Source organism: Somniosus microcephalus, chromosome 11, assembly GCF_052327205.1.
Source record: "Somniosus microcephalus isolate GS21.2 chromosome 11, FLI_Smic_1.0, whole genome shotgun sequence".
Classification (NCBI taxonomy): domain Eukaryota; kingdom Metazoa; phylum Chordata; class Chondrichthyes; order Squaliformes; family Somniosidae; genus Somniosus; species Somniosus microcephalus.
In genome coordinates, this window is record NC_140997.1 from 212,432,827 (window position 1) to 212,453,977 (window position 21,151).

At 46.8% G+C, this 21,151-nt stretch overlaps 1 protein-coding gene across 7 annotated transcripts in view; it reads right to left on the bottom strand.

The window, feature by feature from the left end:
- LOC147111196 (inter-alpha-trypsin inhibitor heavy chain H3-like) overlaps positions 1-21,151 on the bottom strand; it is a 137,013-nt gene that overhangs the window by 102,823 nt on the left and 13,039 nt on the right. For all 7 annotated transcript variants that reach the window (XM_086001856.1, XM_086001854.1, XM_086001853.1 and 4 more), the window contains exons 5-11: positions 17,506-17,668; positions 17,286-17,396; positions 17,066-17,194; positions 16,865-16,981; positions 11,881-12,049; positions 7,431-7,556; positions 5,145-5,326 (exon numbers count right to left, since the gene is read on the bottom strand). In XM_086001856.1, coding sequence (XP_085857982.1) covers positions 5,145-5,326; positions 7,431-7,556; positions 11,881-12,049; positions 16,865-16,981; positions 17,066-17,194; positions 17,286-17,396; positions 17,506-17,668 — 997 coding nt within the window. The remainder of the gene's footprint in view (positions 1-5,144; positions 5,327-7,430; positions 7,557-11,880; positions 12,050-16,864; positions 16,982-17,065; positions 17,195-17,285; positions 17,397-17,505; positions 17,669-21,151) is intronic.

Below are 21,151 nucleotides of genomic sequence, written 5' to 3' on the forward strand. Positions count from 1 at the left end.
CGGTCCTTTCCTCCCCCGGCTGCGGCTGAGTTCTCCGCGGTTTTATTTATTTTTATATCTTCCCGCGCCTTACGATCCCGGTCGCAGCACCTCGTGGCCTCGGTAGCTGCCCGGCCTTTTTCGCCGGTCGCGGTCTAGCTGTCTCACGACGCTGTTGCGTCTCCCAGCCCACTTGTAGCCCGGTCTCTCACACCGGCTGCGTTCCCGCTTGTAGCCCGGTCTCTCACACCGGCTGCGTTCCCGCTTGTACCGCGGCTTCCGTGCCCTACGCTGCCCCAGTCTCAGCGCCTCTGGGCCCGACTTCTGTCCGGCTCCTTTCCCCCGACCGTGGTCGAGTTCACCGCCCTTATCCTCCGTTTCTTTTTATTTTCCCCCTACTCACAGTCAACGTGGCCGACTTGCTTCTCTTGGCTGATCGGCTCACTCACCACCGTGGCAGAAGGGACAATAACAGCCTGTTGCTGATGGAAGGCTTCGTGTCTGAATCCTTCCTTCTTCCTTGCTCTGCAGACTCGAGTCTTCTCTCAGCAGAACGACGAGGGCGGGTGCCTCTTCTCAACGCTCGTTAACTGCTTCGGGTGTGTCGCTGCCGCAGGGTAAGATCGAACCCGTCGCCACTGTAAAGTCTGTGGGTTATATGGTGAATTAATACACAGACTACAAGAGTAACTTTAACAGGACTTTACTATTCGAAGGTCAGGGCGAATCTGCCCAATAAATCCTTACACAGCACTTATATACCGGTGTGGTCACTCCCGGTATTACAGTATACAGCAGCCAAGATAAAGTACTGCAACACCTAAAATAGTTCTCTTAAAGGTGGACGGTTACATACAATAGTTCTCTTAAAGGTAGAACGGTTACATACACTACATCACCCAGTGTGGATGGAATGTATCTTAGGCTGCTGAGGGAAATAAGGGTAGAAATTGCAGAGGCTGTGGCCACAATCTTTACAATCCATCTTAGTGCTGCTGGAGGATTGCAAATGTTACACAGCTGTTCAAAAAAGGGGAGAGGGATAAACCCAGCAATTACAGCCCAATCAGCCTAACGTCAGTAGAGACATGGAAAAAATATTGGGTTAATAAATGAAAGCCAGCACGGATTAGTTAAAGGCAAATCATTTTTGACAAACCTCATTGAGTTCTTTGATGAAGTAACAGATAGGGGAATGAGGGTAGTGTGGTTGATGTATATATGGGCTTTCAACAGGCGTTTGATAAAGTACCACATAATAGACATGTTAGCAAAATTAAAGCCCATGGGATTAAAGGGGCAGTGGCTGCATGGATACAAAATTGGCTATGGGACAGAAAGCAGAGAGTAGTGGTGAACGGTTGTTTTTCAGACTGGTGGGATGTGTGCAGAGGTGTCCCCCTGCTCTTTTTGATCTATATTAATGACCTGGGTATAGGGCATCATTTAAAAGTTTGCAGATGACACTGAAATGTTATAAAGGGCTTTTTGCAGCAAATTCTTCTAACAGTATAGTAGCTGTATAGTGCGTGTGTGACAAGTACACTTTACATATGAAATTTTTCATTGCTTATTTATTTTGATATATGTTCTGAATGGCTGCCAGGGGTTGAATCTCTTTCTTCTCTGTGTATTTGTGTCTGAGAAAATACAACAACAAGGACAGCAAAAAAACGTTAACTCAAGGAAGGGAAATCCTGGATGAGACTACACCATTATTAAAGTAACATAGAGGAAGTCTGGTTCAAAGTCCTGAATTTAGACTTATCTTTCAGCCAAGATGTAAAATTGAAGCCTGATCTGTCTGTTCAGGTGGATGTAATATGGTATTATTCAAAGAAGAGCACCCAAACGACAGTAGATGTTCCAGAAAGTGTGCAGAATCAGCCAGCCATAGCAGTACTAAACATGGCTGAATCAGCACAAGGAAGTTCAAGGCCACCTGAATCCCAAAAGGCTTCCACAAAAGCCCAGCAGCCAGACAGTACGTTTAATCTGTCCACTGGGGAATCATTTTGAAGAAGTCATGGATAGTCACACCAAAAATCAATCATAGTACCATCCCCGTGGCAAAGTAATGATAAATACTTTAGCCGACCAACTCGAGCACTTTTTATCACTGTACCTCAGCTGAACACTCACAGCTTCCTTGGTATGTTATATCCGAATGTTTTTGACAACCAGATATTAGAAGGCAACAGAACAATAGCTCAATGTGATGAATGTCTCAGAGGAGTATAATTGAGTTCAGTATCTCGGTCTGTCTTTCTCTCAGGTAGTAAAGGAATGTATAATTGTTAGCACATAGGAATAGCACAATATGACCCCAGAAAACAGGAGAGTTGTAGACCCGAGCAGTGAATTCTTATTATCCAGCATTTTAATCCTCAGATTGGATGTTTTCTATTTGTGTGCATGTTTTTTTTATTGTTGGCTTCAACCTTTTGAACTTTCCGGGCCAAGAGGATTGGAAAAGACTTCTCACTGGTAGAATTGGACCAATGAATGAACAGCTTTTTTCCACCAACCAGAGAGCATCTTTTACCAATTCTCAGGGATTGGGAAGTTCAAAACATTGTAATAATCTGTAGAGCCAACTTTAGAGAGTGGACAGTGCAGGAGATCACAGAGGCGGCAGTGGAGTGAGCAATGGTGGAGCAAATCAGGTTGGGTTGGATGACAGAAACATAGAAACATAGAAGATAGGAGCAGGAGTAGGCCATTCGGCCCCTCGAGCCTGCTCCGCCATTCAATGAGATCATGGCTGATCATCCAAATTCAGTACCCTGTCCCTGCCTTCTCCCCATATCCCTTGATCCCTTTAGCCTTAAGAAATATATCCAACTCCTTCTTGAATATATTTAATGAACTGGCCTCCACCGCCCTCTGTGGCAGAGAATTCCACAGGTTCTCCACTCTCTGGGTGAAGAAATTCCTCCTCATCTCAGTCCTAAATGGCTTACCCTGTATCCTTAGACCATGACCCCTAGTTCTGGACTCCCTGGGAACATCCTTCCTGCATCTAGTCTGTCCAAGCCTGACAGAATTTTATAGGTTTCGATGAGATCCCCTCTCAATCTTCTAAACTCCAGTGAGTATAAGCCCAATCGACACAATCTCTCCTCGGACGTCATTCCTGCCATCCCAGGTATCGGCCTGGTGAATCTTTGCTGCACTCCTTCCATGGCAAGAACATCCTTCCTCAGATAAGGCGACCAAAACTGCACACAATACTCAAGGTGCGGTCTCACCAAGGCCCTGTACAACTGCAGCAGGACACCCTTGTTCCTGTACTCGAACCCTCTTGCTACGAAGGCCAACATACCATTTGCCTTCTTAACCGCTTGCTGCACCTGCATGCTTACCTTCAGCGACTGGTGTACAAGAACACCCAGGTCTCGTTGCACTTCCCCTTCTCCCAATCTATTGCCATTCAAATAATAATCTGCCTTCTTGTTTTTGCCACCAAAGTGGATAACCTCACATTTATCCACATTATAGTGCATTTGCTTGTCCAAATCGTACTGGAGTTTCACGACATCCTCCTCACAGCATACCCTCCCACCCAGCTTTGTGTCATCTGCAAATTTGGAGATTTTTGGAAGGACAGCAGATGGTAGTAGAGCAGGCCAGAAGTGGAGAGCACCACATGAAACCAGAATACAGAAAGTGGGGAGCACCAACCAGGTAAATGAGTAGGAGACAGACAGACTATCTTTGTTTAGGTAGTCACTAGTTAGTTATCCAGCAACTGACAAGCACAGGTTGGAGCCTATGCTAGGCAGACAACTGATATCAGGAACTACTTACAAATGGCATGCTAAGCAGCATGATCCACCGTACCGTAGGGGAGTGCTTTTCCAAATCTCCTAACAGCACAATCACACACCATATGCCATTAAACAGCGACTCAATCAGATGAAAAAGCAGCGACTCAATAGGAACTGGTTAGCACTCTGCAGCCCAATCACTATAGGCAGCAAGCGCTGGACATTAGAGCACATCACCTCATTCTGAGCCTCCAGGTAATGCCTTCGAATTATTGTCATTCCCTCAGAATGTCCTCATCAACTAGATGCAGAGATCTGCATTCAGCATGGTAGAATGACCTACCTAAGACAACTTGTTGTACAGCCACCTTCATGTTCTAGATGTCCAAGTCCAGCACTGTGTGGCAGGTTTACTCATCACCAATTCCTCATGTTTTGGTAAAGAATCATGTCCAGTGTGAAGCTGACTCCCTTAGCAGGATACTGAGCGACAGATTGTAGGCCAAGGTCCTCTCTCCACGCAATTTTTACCCCGTTTGTCTGACAACTGGGTCCTGAACTTCACATATGAGCCAAAGGAAGCCCTTCTGGTGCATACCTAGGAGAACTGTTTGGACATGTCTTATATAACCAACTTTGGGGATTTGGTGTCATTAAAGAAAGACAAAAAAGATTAAAGCATCCTTTCCTCTTCCTCAGTGCCAAAGAACTGCATCCAACATAAACTTGGCATCCAACATGAATTCCAGGTACTGGTCTGAATCAGCAATTGGGACAGACAGTCCTTGCATCTTCCAGTTAATACTTTTGAGATCTTATTTTGAGTTGTACAAAGACACAATGCTGCATTTGGTGACAGCCACTATCATGAGCCATTGGTTAGCTCATAACCTCTGCTGTGCGCTAGGTGAACTTACATTGCAAACTCAGCACCTAACTGGAATTTCATTTTATCACCAAATAAACCAGGAGATTCTCATCAGGTGGTTGTTATCAGTCAAAGGGAAATTCCTTAATGTTCATTGGACTTTATATCCAACACCTCAAGTGGAACTAAGATTGGATTAAACAGCTGTAGCGTTTCTGACTGTTTTTACTGCAACTCAGCAGCAGATTTACAAGGCACGAGTTACCAGCTATTATACCATTTAATACCACCCAGTACACAAAATGACTCAAGGCAGAGGTGAATGAAATTCTGGGAATTTCCTCAGAGATGCTCCCACTCCCTCATTATAACTTTGCCGGAAGTGCGGTGGAAATCCAGTTCACAAACATCAACAGGGTTTCCGCTGCACTTACGGTGAAGTTACAGCAGCAGTGGGAGCAGCTCTGAGAAAATTCTGGGCCATAGTAAGTGAGCCAATATCTGTAAACATCTAATAACCATTGTACCTGGAGCTGTAAGGGAGCATCTGAATCCTCATAAATTCGCCGCGCGACACCGTTATTATCCAGTGCCATTTTCTCCAGAAAATTGTACTTAACGTCAAAACCAAACCCAAGGCAGTACACGTTGTACCTGTCCTTTACGGCATTTTTAACATTATTCTGGATTTTTGTTGGGTTTGATTCTCCTGTAATAAAAATAAACAAACATAATTTATTTTGGAATCATTCATTTAATGAACACAGTTCTTAGATGGAACATGCTACAAGCCTAAGACAAAATAAATAATTATTCGGTCATGCCATTTTTGATGAGGGGTTCTATTAGGAAGGGCAGAAGGTTTGAATTGAGGCTACATTAGCAGTAGTTTAGGTCCTATTTATAGAATGACTAAGTCTTGTATTAAAGTACTTTGATCACTGATACAGGTATTGCATGTGACATATACTTCAGAAATGGTTTAGCTTCTCTTGGACAGCTGAATTTTTTTGTAATAGTACGCAAACAGATATTGGAGAAATTGTATCAAGTGACTCATCAATCTTATTATTCGGTACACTTTACCTACCATATTATAAGACAGCTTCAAGACAAACTTTGCCTCGCCCAGTGTTAACACAGCCTGCCTTTGGAGAAGTTGAAGGCGTACACGTGTGTAAGGTGTTAGCCGTGGCTCAGTAGTCAGAAGGTTATGGGTTCAATTCCCACTCCACAAACTTGAGCACATCGTTTAACCAGACAGTGCACTACCTCAGCAGTACTGAGGGAGTGCTGCACTGTCGGAGATGCTGTCTTTCGAATGAGACATTGGGCCAGAAATTCGGGTCAGAGGCTTCCCGACCTGCACTTACCTAGCGCACCTACCGTTGTGCTGTGGGCCCGCGTGGGATTCCGATCCTGGGTCTGCTCCAACTGCCGGCGCGTAATGCTTGATTAGCCCAGGGGCGCAGTTAATTCGAAGCGTCCCCTGGGATCACGTGGGCCATGGAGAGCCAATCGTAGCAGGGAATCTTTATTCATAGATTTGACAGGAAGACCTGTCAAATCTATGAAGAGAGTTCGGCCCCAAAACATAACTAAAACTTCAAATAATTTTTTTTAAAAACCATCACATTTTTAAAATAACCATAAATTACATAAAATAACTATTTTAATTTTTTTCAAAAATTTAAATTATTGTTTACAGTTTTTAACAGGGCTAAAAATAAACTTACCTTTCTTTAAAGTATTTAAAAATAATATACCTGTGGAAAAAATGTTTTAATTTTACTTAATTCATCACTTACCTTGTTAAAAGCAGGCCTTGCGACTGCTTTTTAAAAGCGTAGCTGCTGGAGACTTGCCCTCCCGGAGAAACCTGTAAAAAAAAACGGAAGTTCCAGGCGTACGCGCTGCCTCTCCGGTGCACGCGTTCGACCTGTGAACCCCTTCCTTTAAGGGAACGGAAGTTCCGGTTTCCCGCGCATGCACAGTGCATGCACAAAACCGACACTTTCGTTGGCCCTACACGTGAGTACCCAGAGCGTACTCACCCGTGGGGACCCAAATTTCTGGCCCATTATACCCTCTTGGGTGGACGTAAAAGATCCCATGGCACTATTTCGAAGAAGAGCAGAAGAGTTCTCACCGGTGTCATGGCCAATATTTATCTCTCAACCAACATCGCTAAAAACAGATTATATGATCATTATCACACTGCTGTTTCTGGAACCTTTCTGTGTGGAAATTGGCTGACACGTTTCCTACATTACAGCAGTGACTAAACTTCAAAAATAATGTATTGGCTGTAAAGCACTTTGGGGCGTCCTGAGGTCATGAAAGACGCTATATGAATGCAAGTTGTTTCTTTTCAGGAATCCAGTCTAGATCATAACGGACAATTGTTACACTCCTCGGAGCCACTAATGCACAAATAGATTTAGGACAGTGGGAATCAACTTCCATAAAAAGTGGGCACTCAGACTGCTTAAGAAAGTGAGTGACACTGGTGTATCCAGGAAGGTATCTAATGTAGTCCTGAATATGTAATGTGGACAATCCCTCTGGTTTGGCAATTTCTAAAAGGAAGGCTAGACGTTTTATTCTTATTTTTGTGTTTTATTATCTGAAGGTATTGGCTCTGAAATTTAGTAAAGTTTCAAAGAATTTTTCATTCCGCAGCAAAGGAAGCATCAGAACACAAGCCCCGATATTGCCCATCTCAGGCCTACCTTCTCCCTGTCCAGTTTTGAGCTTTAGTTCAGTTAAACACATTCACTACACAGAGATATAGTACATTTATTTTTACTAACCTGTATTTGGATCACCATCAGTTAACAAAATAATCATGGAGACACTTCTTTCAGGCAGTTGTTTTTCTTGTTGGGCCTTGTCCAGAAGTTTTACTGCTTCCAGCATAGGATCATTTATATTGGTTGCTGTAATAAAAGAAAATATCACCTTGTCTTTGAACATTTTGAAGTCTGGGGTAGAATTTTACCTGGTCATGCTATGGTACCAAAATACAAGTTGGGCAACTAAATTTCAGATGTTAAAGTATCAGTTGACTACTGGTTTTTAGCAATGAAGAAATTTTTCCCGAGACAAAATTCCAAAGTGTAGCATAGCGGGTTGTCAGTTCAACTACATCCAAAGGCTTAGACTCCACCCAATCAGGGCACATCGGCCAGTGCCCTGATCCACCCGCAGACAGTGGACTGCCCAAGGTCCAGAGAGAGCAACCCAAATTCTCTGATACAGCGTTGGAGGCCTTGGACCAGGTATTGGACAGGTGGAGACAGATTCTGTTTGGGGCAGAAATCACTCCCAGAAATACCTCCACTGCCAGTGGGAAGAGATTGCCGAGGAAGTTAGTCCGGCGGTCATGGCTGCAATGCCAAAAGAAGTTCAATGACCTCATCCGAGTTCTCAAGGTAAGAATCTTGCCTATCGCCTCAACAACTCTCGTCTCACTTGCTTCCCTTCATTCTCCCACCATCACTGCAACACACTTCAGTTCACCTCCTTCTCTCTGCACTTCCTAATCTCACCACTACTGCAACCCTCACTTTCCCAGACCTCACATCTTACCCATAACATATGAACGATAGGACCATGACAAACTTCTTCTAAACACCTCACATGGATGGCACTAAGACACTCTGAGGGAAAAAGTTGGTTGCTTTGCGCCTCCCGTTAGGGGCATAAAGCAACTAGCACCCGGGCGCAGCGCCACCAACGCCTCCCGCGAAATTCAGCAGGAGGTTACCGGCGGCGCTAACCGTTAGCGCCCCGCGGCGCTGCGCCACCGGCGATTACATCATCGGCGTGTGCAGCGCCCCGCTCGCGCCCCGGCCGCGATCTTCGGTATCGCCCCTGACTTACCGGAGGACGCTATGTCCAACGGAGTCAGGGGGGCCTACCTGTAGCCGGGGCGGCGCTATTTAAAAGCGAGGTGCCGGGCGGCCATTTTTGTTGCCTGCTGCCTGCCAGCACATGCCTCCGCTCCCGTCCCCGGCCTTCTGACCCGCACCCCCCCCCCCGCGGAGTGCCGGCTGCGCTCCATGAGCCCGGCACTCCTCTTGAGTGCCGGGCTCTTTTGCTGGCAATCCGATCCCCGGTGACCCAGCTGGGCCCCAGGTCGTGCTGCGCAAGGCCCCTCCCCTTTAAGAAGGGGAGGAAAGCCTGCGACATTCCCTCGCAGCGCCCCAAGAGGGAGGCGGGGCGCTTCCAGTAATGCCCCGTTTCCCTCTTGGGGCGCTACCACTCAATTTCGGCTGCGGGGGCGCTAATTTTTCCAGGGCGCTAAAAGTAGCGCCCCGGTGAAGTTAGCGCCCCAAAGGGGGCGCGACTCAATTTCTTCCCCCTAATTCTTTCTTGCAGGAGAAGGTTGTGCACAGCTTGCGACAGGAGCCTGCAATCGGAGAAGGCCGAGCCCACCTGCTTATCCTCCACCCTGCGGAAGAAAACGTGTTGGCCATCATGGGCAGGGGGAGAGTCATACGAACATGGCCATAATGAGTGACGGCGCTGGAGGAAACGTCATGCAGGTTTTCTTCACACCTTATCCACTTTTTCCCTTTTTACTTCCATCTCTCCATACACACTCTGCAGGGCAAGCTGCAGCCACTTCTAACTCTGCTCACCCTTCACACTTAAAGCTAACCCTCGTCCGTCCCTTTCATTTCAACTGCTGAAAATGTAGATACACCTCTGCCAAGGTTGCCCACCACAGCTATCTGAAGTGTCCTTCATGTCTGAAGGCAATAGGCCTTGTCACCCAGTAGCCAGCTTGTGACCCGACGGCCTGGTTGGAATAAAGGTGGTCGAGGAACAGGGTGAATGAATCATGACTACTGCTAGGAAACTGGGCACAAACTTACATGATGTGCTGCCCGTGGTCACAAACCAGCTAGACATTGAGGGAGTGGAACCCCTTTCCATTCATAAAGATACCAGGCTGTTGATGGGGAGAATGCAAGGCAATGTGGGTGCAGTCTATGACACCTTGCACTCGAGGGAAGCCTGCAATGCAGGAGAAGCTTAGTGTTCTCTCATCATGCTTTGCTCTGTGCATTGGGAAAGAGGTGTAGCTGTTCCTCCTGGCGTAGAGAGCGCTGGTGACCTCCCGGATACAACGGTGAAAAGCAGACTAAGTGATGTCGCTAATGTTACCTGCTGCAGCCTGAACGCTGCCTGTTTCATAAAAGCTAACAGCCACAGTGACCTTGACAGCCACAGGCAGTGCTCTGCATGCCTTGGTTCGAGGCTCAACTTGTGGTTGCAGCAGGTGCCTTAGCCTGGTGACAGTCTCCTTTGTGAAGCGAAGGCGCCTGACACATTGCTCCTCAGTGAAGTTAAGCTGGAGAAGTACTCCCTGAAGACCAGCTGTGGGTATGGCCTCTTGCGCAGTGCCCTCCACCACCTCCTCCCTCTTCTGCTCACTGCTCCTGCTCGCTCCAGTTTTCTTGGCTGCTCCCCCTCATCCTCTAGCCCCAGAGGCAGACCTACCAGACCACTCATGACTGCTGCGAAACTGATTTGAAGGCAGCCAAAAGCAGCCCAGCACCAGCAGAAACTTCTTGGGAGAATTCAGAAATCAGTTGTAGAAGTCAGAAAATAGGCCAAAAATACCCAGAAGTTAACCAGCAGCCTAGAAGGACAAACCCGCAATGAACCTGTGTATAGTGGATGAGCTCTTTAAATAGCTCTGTGGAAGGGTCCATGCTGTCTGTTAGCGTCAAAGTTGCTGAGTATGTTTATCACGTGGTGAGTCAAGCTCTAGGACAGACCAATTTCACAAAAGGGTAGTACAACAAGTGTAGGATGCTTATTTAAATATATTAATAAGCGTTTTAAATACTTCCAGTGCGTCCTGGATGTCTACAGATGTTTCTGATCCATTATGGTGGGTAGTGCACCTCCAGCACAGAATGAGCATGCTCAAGCCACACACCATATTGGATGGTTACGTGCCTGTTTCACACCTGTAAAGCAGGCGCAGCGCCAACAAGTTTCTAGGCGCTAGTTTTTAAAATACAACATGGAAAATGCACTCCAATGTACTGTCAGCTTGGCTCAGTAGTAGTACTCTTGCCTCAGTCAAACTGTTGTGTGTTCAAGCCCCAGACCAGAACTCTGCCTGTTCTGCTGGATGTAAAAGATCCCATGGCACTTTTTGAAGAAGAGCAGGGAGTTCTCTCAAAGGCATGATCAACATTTGTCCTTCAACCCACACCACCAAAAACAGACTGACTGGTCATTTATCTCATTGCTGTTGGTGGGACCTTGCTGTGTGTAAATTGTCTGCTGCATTTGCCTACATAACAACAGTGACTACACCTCAACAGTAATTTATTGGCCGAGAAGTGCTTTGGGACATCCTGAGGATGTGAAAAGTGCTATTTAAAGTTTTTTCTTCTTTCTTTCCATTGTGATACATTGGTATTTAAAAGAATAGAAATAATTAAGAGTATAATTTTCTTGTAGAGAAAAATGCAGCTAAACTTTGAGGAATACGGCCTGAATTTTAATCGGGAGGCGGGTTGGGAGCAGTGGGGGGGGGCGGTTGGGGGCTGCTCGGAGGTGGTCAAGAAACCCAGGAGAACAGTGGGTCTAGAACACATTGCGGGGGACGGGAGCAGCAGATCGGTTAGGTGGGGGGAGGGCAGGAGCAGCGGAGGGGGCCGGGAGCAGCAGATCGGGGGGGCCAGGAGCATGGGGGTGGGTGGTGGCCTCATGTGGGATGATTGAAGACCTGGGGGGTGAATCGGAGGCCTCGGCGGGGTGTGGGGGGGTCTCCTATCACGGGGGGTTGGTTAGGCATGGATGCTGGATCCAGGAGGTAATTTTAAAGGCACTTAACTCCTGGATCCTGCAGTCCTCACCTTACTTTGGCTGGCGGGTTTCATAAGGCCTGCAAAACCCAACCAGCTGCAGTTAAATTTAAAATGGTGGTTAAATCCGAGGCACGCCAGCCTCATTCTAATATTTAAATGGGAGACCCGGGAGCGGGTTGGCTGCCTGCCCCCCACCCCCCGTTCCGCCTCCATTAAAACCAGAAGTGGGCAGGTTGGTGGTGGGGTAGGGTCGAGATTCAGACTTTTTAAACTTTTACTTCTCACCTGACCCCAAACAACCCGATTTTTGGGGGTTAAAATTCCCCCCTAAGTATTCCCTGATATTTACCTTCCCCATTAACCGACTTGAAAAGTATAGTACAATAAATTCTCTCTTTTTACTGATGAAAACAGTAATCTTTACCTCCTCTGGCCAAAATGGTTTGCACAAATGTTTTAGCTTCAGCCACATTGTCTGGAGTTGCTTGAAATATGGAATTTCTCCATGTTTCAAAATGATCATCAAAGATAATAATTGCAAAATGATCCTTTGTGTCCATATCATCTAAAATTTTGATAAGAGCTTCCTTTGTCTGGAAGGGATGAAACATCAGTTAGCAACTGTAACTTAAGAGTGTGAACTTTAACAATCACATTAACTGCTGTGCACAACGGGCTTTGATGCCATTTTCTCGACATGTTGCTGTGCCATGAAGATGGCCCTTATGAATCACAGACAAACACCCAATGAATAAGAGGGTGCACCAGCAACTTTGACCAAATATTTAAAATTCACTTGCACTCAAGTAGATTTAAGAAGCACACTGTGGGAACTGTAGAAATTGTTGTTGTTAATTGCTCCTTAAATCCGAAGTAGCAATGTAGAATTTAACTCTGTGTTACAGCAACATTTGCAAGAGATTCATACTAAATCGATGATGCTATATTCATGAAATGAACAAAATGTTTGTCAGATGAAGGGTTACACCCAAAACATTAGCTTGTCTGTTTTTTACAGATGCTGCGTATTTCCAGCATTTCTGCCTTGTTTCAAGAATGTTTGTCTGCATGTTGTGCAGGGGGGGCGGGGTGAGATAACCATCAAAATATAGCTTTGCTCCTAAGCGACCGTCTCTTAATGTAGGGCCATCTGTACTTTGTGCCTCACATTTTTGCAGGCGTCTAGTGGCCAATTGTCCAATGGGGCTGATTATCTGTCCTATAAATTTATAAGTCAAATATTGCTTTATTAACAATATCAATTTAAGAACATAGGAGTACAACATGTTGTAGTCTGTATTTAATCTAGCAAGACATCTGCATACACTCTTTGTTAGGTTAGAGTGAATAGCATCCATCATTTCCTATTGATCCAAAGCGAAGATGCGTCTGTGCTCTCTGTCTATCAGTGGAAATTCACATGCTGGACTGAATTAATCAGTGTTTCTGGCCCTATTGACTGATAATCAATTACCTGATGGCACGCTTGTTATCAATAGTGTTTCCTTACTGCTGGAGCAGTGCACTGAAGCACCAAAGCAGTGTGCCACAGAAGTCGGGTAGACAGACTCAATCCTCCATGCCACCAAAAAGCACATCAGATGCTGAAGGGAGGTACCGAATGACGGTGAATGGACTGCTTTTCAAACTCTCCACCATTTTACCCTGCAGAACAATAATCCATCTTCTCAACTCTATGCTTATCAACCGCCGCTTCCGTGTGTACCCTGGTACCCAGAAGAGCAGATATAGGACATTGAACAACGCACTCCCACAGGATTCTGTCCTGGCACCCATGTTATTACTACGTTTACACCAGTGACCTGCCCGAAACAGAGTCTCACAAGTTCGTATACGTTGATGACATTGCCTTGGCCACGCAAAACATGAATCTGTCCGTCACCAAGGAAACCCTAACCAGTGATTTACAGAGGATGGAGGCCTACTTCCGCCGATGGCGACTTTGGCCAAACCCCCAAAAGACTGTCACCTCAACATTCTACCTCAACACCCATCAAGCAATCCAAGCTTTGAAAGTCTTTTGTGGAGCAGATGTAAACCATACCAAAATCCCACTCTGTCATATAGACAGCATCTCCAGAACCTTGGGAAGAAACTAAAGAGTAGGGTCAACTTGATCCAGAATGGGGAGCAGACGCACAAACCCTCCATATGGCAGCACTCGCCCTGGTGTACTCTACAGCGGAGTACTGCTCTCCAGCATGGCTCTGAAGCCCGCATGTTAAATCCGTTGATGTCCAGCTGAATTCTACCATGAAAATTATCACTCGTACGCTTTTATTGACAGCAACACTTTGGCTGCCCGTGCTTGCAAACATCGCATCACCACACCTACAACGCGAATATGCAGTCTCCAAAGAATACTACCTACCACCAACCCGTCTCAAATCTGGAAGGCCATTTTGATGTGTCGTGGAAGCCCTTCAGCGAACGCCCCTCGGCCTTGATGACCGATGGCAAAATGCTTGGAAGAACTGTGACATACCGAATGGATTCCTTATGGAGGACCCCAGAGTACAACCTGAAGGATTAAACCTTCCTCGCAAACAGTGGACAGCCATCAACTGCCTCAACTGGTCATGGTAGATGCTGCCACCTTCTCCATAGATGGAAGATTAAAGCATCCCCATCATGCGACTGAGGCACTCCTAATCAGACCCTGGAGCACATCATTGAGCACTGCCCTCAGAGGAAATTTCTACGCAGCCTACAAGATGTCCACGCTGTTACACAGGAAGCTTTGGCCTGGATATCTGACTTAGATATTGACATTTGATTTGCTTTGCTTACTACCATACGAAAAAAGAAGACTAAAACAGATACAAAAGCAAAATACTGCAGATGCTGGATATCTGAAATAGAAACGAAAATGCTGAAAATACTCAGCAGGTCAGGCAGCATCTGTGGAGAGAAAAACAGAGTTAATGGCCTAGATTTTCAGTGTGCCATGAGGCAGGCGGGGGGCACAAATCCCGAATTTGGGGGTTCCGACACCATCCCGCCCAAAACCCGCCTCCACATAAGTTTCAGAGGAGGCGGGTACCCGCCCCGCACTGGGACCCGCTGACCCGAGGTGGGAAGGGATTAGTGCCAATTAACTGCCTGTTAACAGGTAGTTAACAGGCAGTTTTTAGCCTAATCCCTATTTTGAGGGGTGTCGTGTGGGATTCCTGACGGCTCCAAACCACGTCAGGTTAGAGCAGGCGGGCCGTCGGGTTGAAGGACTTGGAGGGGTCGCGATGTCGGTGTTCAGGTGAGTGATGGGTGCATGAGTGCAAAGGTAAGTGTGTTTGGTGTGTCTAAAGTGTGTAAAGTAGTTTAAATTACCTGTACTTACCTTAACAGCCTTTCTTCCTGTAGGCGTCGGGAGTCCATCACTCAGCTGGCACTGAAAGCTGAATGGCTGCGATCTGTCAAAAGTGACAGCCTTCAGCTTTTAGTGCCGGTGTGAGTTCTAACTGAGTCTGTGTAGAAGGACTCGGGTTAGAAGTCAGACTGTCAGTGTTTGACAGCTTCAAACAGCTGTGAAACACTGATATTTCATCTGTCAAGACCTCTTGACAGATGAAATTTCAGTCTGTGACGTCCCCTGTTGCCGGGTGGCCCTTAATTGGCCTGCTGAGCCCGCTGGGCGGGCTCAACAAGGTCAATCAAGGGAAAATCGTGTGGATTGGCCGGACGTAGATGTAGGCGGGACTAAAACCCGAAAGTTGTAGTCCCGCCTCCTTCCCGACAGCTTAATGAAAATCGACCCCAATGTTTCAGGTTGATGACCTTTCATCAGAACTGGAAAATGTTACAGATGTAACAGGTTTCAAGCAAGTACATCTGCCCCCAATTTTACAGACAGCTGTCGCTGATTTTGCTATTCTCATTTACACCTCTTCTAGACCCATCTTTTGTTTCTTTACTTGTCCCATTAACATCTTCTTTTGCCTTGCACCATCATCCCTTTTGTCATTCAATCTCTCCTGCCTTCCATCCTATCACAGACCTTCCCTTATGTTCTTTGCTCCCCTCCCCCTTTCTCTGCCTCTGTACTAGCTTAAAACCTGTTCCATCTGTACGTAACGTTTCCAGTTCTGATGAAAGGTCATAGACCTGAAATGTTGGCTGGGATTTTCCCATTTCCCACCCGCACGGTGTGTGGGGACCCGAGAGAAGGCAGGAAACCCGGAAGTTCGGGTTTGGCATGCCATGGAGTTTTAACCCAACAGCGTACGTGCGACGTAAAGGGCAGGTTCCCAGCCAGGAAGCCAACCTGATCGACAGTCTGGCTTCCAGTCGGGCAGAGAACGCAGATCAGGAGGCTGCGGGACCAGGTAAATACTGGGCCCAGGATGGTGGGGGATCCGATCCCGGGGGGGCACTCCCCGACCCGGGTCTGAGTCGTGATAACCATGGTGGGGGGCGGGGGGGGCGGGGGAATCCAATCCCCGACTCTGGGGATGAGTCGCGATCTCCAGGGGCGTCCGATCCTCGACCCCAGGGGGTGAGATCGACCCTGGGGTGAGTCCGATCCCCGACCCCGGGGCTGAGTGGCGATCCCCGGGTGTGTTCCAATCCTGGGGGCAGGGAGTCCAATCCCTGGGGAGGTCCGAACCCCAGCCCCGGGGTGTGCAGTCAGCTAGTGGGGGAGCTTGGGGGGCCGGGAGGAAGCACTCCTGGTCCTCCCGGCCCACAATGATTGCTCCCCGAAGCTGTGGCCCCTCGTTGCAGCTACTGGGAATCCCGAGCCCCTGGATCCCTGACTGCCTGCAGTTAATCCTGCACAGCATGTTAAAGTAGAGGCTTCAGGCCTCATTCTAATATTTAAAAGGCCAACCCGCCTCCTGGCAGCGGATTGTCTGCCCGCGCCTCCCCCCCGTCCCACCTGAGTAAAAGGTGAAAGTGGGAGGGCTGGAGGCGGGTTGGGATCGGGTTTTAGATTTTTCCAACTTTCACTTCACCCCCCTCCCCCTGCCCACCTCCAACCCACCTGTTTTTTCCTGTGAAAATTCCGGCCATTAACTCTGTTTCTCTCCCCACAGATGCTGCCTGACCTGCTGAGTATTTCCAGTATTTTCTGTTTTTATCACAAACAGATTATCTGGTTATTATCACACTGCTGTTTGTGGGACCATCCTGTGTGGAAATTGGCTGCCGCGTTTCCTACATTACAACAGTGATTTCAAAAACTTCAATGGCTGTAAAGCACTTTGGGACGTCCTGAGGTCGTGAAAGCTGCTATATAAATGAAAGCTTTTTTCTTCTTTCTCATATTTCTGGATGTGTGAATCAAGTCAGTCACTCTTTTGGGTGCAGGTTATGTAAGACCTGGGAAGAAGAGAGGGAGAAAAACAGAGGGATTCCCATCCTTCCCTCCCGCACCAAAAAAGATTTCTTACCTGGCGCATTTTATTCCCCGACATAGATCCGCTGTGGTCTATCACAAAGATTACATTTTTAGGAATTCTGGATAGATTAGCAGGTGCAAAATGATGCACAAAATATCCATTTACAATCTGAAAAAATTTAAAATCAAAAACCATCAGAATAAATCATCAGAGTCATCAGAGACTTGCATTTTAAGTATAATCTTCAATTACCTGAACACTGCCAGCAGACAGGTCTCTATTGACATCATACTGTATGATGAAGTCTCCATCCAGAATTGTTTCATGACAATCGGGACACTTGCGCTGTTGCTCAAGCGTTGGTTTGAAGGTAACGTGCGCCTGAATGAAGCAGTGACTCAATGTTAATTTATCCGGTTATTGTTCCAGTAAAGCTTTTATTTAAACAAAAAATATGTACAAAGTCGCATACCCTTGTTGCAGTAAGAGTCTTTTTCACAATTGAAGTCAGATTATTTATTAGGAACTTTGCATCAACATCCAGGAAGGTAATGCCTTGTGGTTCAAAAACATGTACATCAATCTGGAAACAGCAATTCAAAATGTAATAGAATTTAATCATCATCAACTGGGAAAATCAAACACAGCCAAAACTAAAATATATTAGTAATGTTGCTACTTTAGAAATATACCTGGAAATGATTGACAAGCTGCTTGGGTTTTACTCTGATGTTCATCTCATATTTCCCCAGGTTACGTTTTAATAATTCTTCATAAGTTAGTTCAAATGTGACTTTTTTAGTTGGTCCAATATTTACTGACACTTTAAATGTCTCCATTTTTCTTCCGGACGCTCTTTACAAATCAGAAAACAAAAAGTAGAAGTTAAAATGTTACTGTTACATACACACAAGATAATGGTCAACCTCATGATATACTGAGGAAATGTTCTCATTGTCTTCCTATCATGTGTTGCTATTCCATGGCTACATCATAATAACCAGGGCAGCTGATAAAGAATGTCAAGATTTGGGGGCAGCAAAAGAAAGACTTGCATTTATATAGTGCCACTCACAATCTCAGGACCTCCCAAAGCGCTTCTCAGCCACTGAATGACTTTTGAAGTGTAGTCACTGTTGTAATGTAGGGAAATGCAGCAGCCAATTTGCGCACAGCAAAATCCCACAAACAGCAATGAAATAAATGACCAGATAATTGGTTTTAGGTGTTGGTTGAAGGAACTAACACAAACGGATAGAAGAAAATAATTTCAAGGTAAAATGTAATCTCCGTTTATAATGCCTGAATCACTCAATAACAACTTGTATTTATATAGTGCCTTTAACGTAGTTGTAATGAAATCTGTTTGTCTTGCCTGTATTCGTTCTTGCCTGTATTCGTGTTGCACTCATGTATATTACCCTCCCCCACTGTGTATAGTTTCACTTCCTCTTTCCTGACTAACCTGGAAGGTTCCAGGTCTTGGCTCTTGGCTCCGCCCCTGACTTCTCTTACATAAAGATCCCAGGATCTGTATGACTCATTCCTGCGAGCCAGTCGGCGTGTTGAGATGTTAGCTCTGATCTTAGTGATTTAAAAGCCAACTTGTTAAAGTCTATAACTTCTAGTTTTGTGGTTATTGAAGGCACATCAATTTTAATCACTAAAGAATACCAGGATGGATCGACTCCTAAAACCAGAGCGTCTGGACTTGGATCCACATTCTGCTGAAGCATCAAATCAATTTGGACACTGGCTCAAATGCTTCGAACTCTTCGCGAGGGCCTCATCCGCTAGCGAGGTAGATAAACTGAGTCTACTGACTACTCGCGTTAATCATCGGATTTATTCATTCATCCGGGACGCCACCTCTTACATGGAGGCCATCACTATCCTGAAGGCCCAATACCAGAGGCCAGTAAACGAAGTGTACGCCAGACATCTGCTGGCTACACGCAGGCAGTGACCTGAGGAATCAATGGACGATTTCTTACAGGGCCTAAAGGACTTGGTCCGGGACTGTAACTGCAAGGCCGTGACGGCCAATGTGTACTCTGACGAATTGGTCCGCGATTCCTTCATCACGGGCCTCCAATCGAATTATATCCGGCAGAGACTGCTGGAGAAGGAGGTCCTGGACCTAAAAAAGGCAGTGGCCACTGCGCGATCGCTGGACGTGGCCCAGAAAAACTCTGACTCTTATACTTCCGGCCATGCGGCCCTCACCGCCTCGTGCGCGCCGAGCGGGCCACCATCTTGGAATCAGCCATCTTCCCCATCCAGGTCTCAGACCAGCTCTACACCGCCGGAGTCCCCACACAGAAGTTCACCCAGGAGTCCTACTACAGCGGCAATGTCTCGAGGCCCGAAATGCTACTTCTGCGGCCAGGCCGAGCACCCCAGACAACGATGCCCAGCGAAGGACGCTACATGCTTCAAATGTAAGAAAAAGGGGCATTTTAGCAAAGTCTGCAGGGGGAATCTGATTTCCAACTCCGTCACCGCCTCGTGCGTGCTGTGCGGGCCGCCATCTTGGGATCCACCATCTTTTCCCGACTCAACGGCCGCCCAGGGCCCAACAGTGGCTTCGATCACGGTGGATCAATCCAGGCCACACCCGTTGACAAAATCCATGATGGACATACAGGTTAACGGGAATTTAACGAAATGTTTAATTGACTGTGGGAGTACCGAGAGTTTTATCCACCCTAGCCTGGTACGGCAGCACTCATTAACGGTAACCCCTACACGGAGCAGAATTGCTATGGCTGCTAAGCCCCACACTTCGGACATTTTGGGCTACTGTGTGGTAACACTGACTGTAAAAGGCACGGACTACAAGGATTTTAAACTCCTCGTGATGCCAGAACTCTGTGTTAATGTAATTTTGGGCCTGGACTTCCAGTGCCACCATGAAAGTGTCACGCTAGCATATGGCGGGTCCCAGCCGCCACTCACAGTCTGTGGCCTATCAACCTTAAAAATCAGCCCGCCCTCTTTATTCGCTAATCTCGCTCTGAACTGTAGGCCCACAGCGACCAAAAGTAGACGGTACAGTCTGGAAGACAGACACTTTATCAAGGCGGAAGTGGACAGACTCCTGCGGGAAGGCATTATTGAATGCAGTACCAGTCCGTGGCGTGCCCAAGTAGTCATAGTTAAAAATAGCGAAAAGAAACGGATGGTAATTGACTACAGCCAGACTGTTAATATTTATACCCAGCTGGACGCCTACCCTTTACCCCGCATATCAGAAATGGTCAACCAGATCGCGCAATACCGAGTCTTCTCGACTATCGACCTCAAATCCGCGTATCACCAGCTCCCCATTAGAACGGAGGACCACCCATACACCGCCTTCGAGGCGAACGGACGCCTCTACCATTTTCTCAGAGTGCCCTTCGGGGTAACAAATGGGGTCTCGGTCTTCCAACGTGAGATGGACCGCATAGTTGATGAGAATAAACTACAAGCTACCTACCCCTATCTGGACAATGTCACTATCTGCGGGCACAACCAGCAAGACCACAATCTAAATCTTGCGAGATTTTTAAAAACTGCCTTAAAACTGAATCTAACCTACGACGAAGACAAATGTGTCTTCAACACAACCCGTCTCTGTATCCTCGGCTGTGTGGTGGAAGATGGGGTAATTGGACCGGACCCTGACCGATTACGCCCCCTAAAGGAACTGCTCCTGCCACACAATCCCAAAGCTTTAAAAAGGTGCTTGGGATTTTTTTCGTATTATGCCCAATGGGTGCCCAATTACTCTGATAAGGCCCGACCCCTCATTAAATCAACATCCTTCCCACTATCAGCTGAAGCTCGGGAGGCTTTCACCAGTATCAAACAGGACATTGAAAGGGCTGCACTGTGTGCAGTGGACGAAAGCATTCCCTTTCAAGTCGAAAGCGATGTGTCAGACTTTGCCTTAGCTGCGACCTGTGGCCTTCTTCTCCCGAACCCTTCAGGGACCTGAAATCAGGCACTCTTCTGTCGAGAAGGAGGCACAGGCTATAGTGGAGGCAGTGCGGCACTGGAGACACTACCTAGCCGGCAAACGTTTCACCCTGCTCACCGACCAGCGGTCGGTGGCTTTCATGTTTAATAACAAACAAAGGGGGAAAATCAAGAATGACAAAATACTCAGGTGGAGGATCGAACTATCCACGTTCGACTATGATATTATGTACAGGCCGGGAGCCCTTAATGAACCCCCAGACGCCCTATCGCGGGGAATGTGTGCCAGCATTCATACGGACAAATTACAGGGTCTCCACAACGACCTCTGTCACCCAGGGGTCACCCGACTATACCATTTTATAAAGTCCCGCA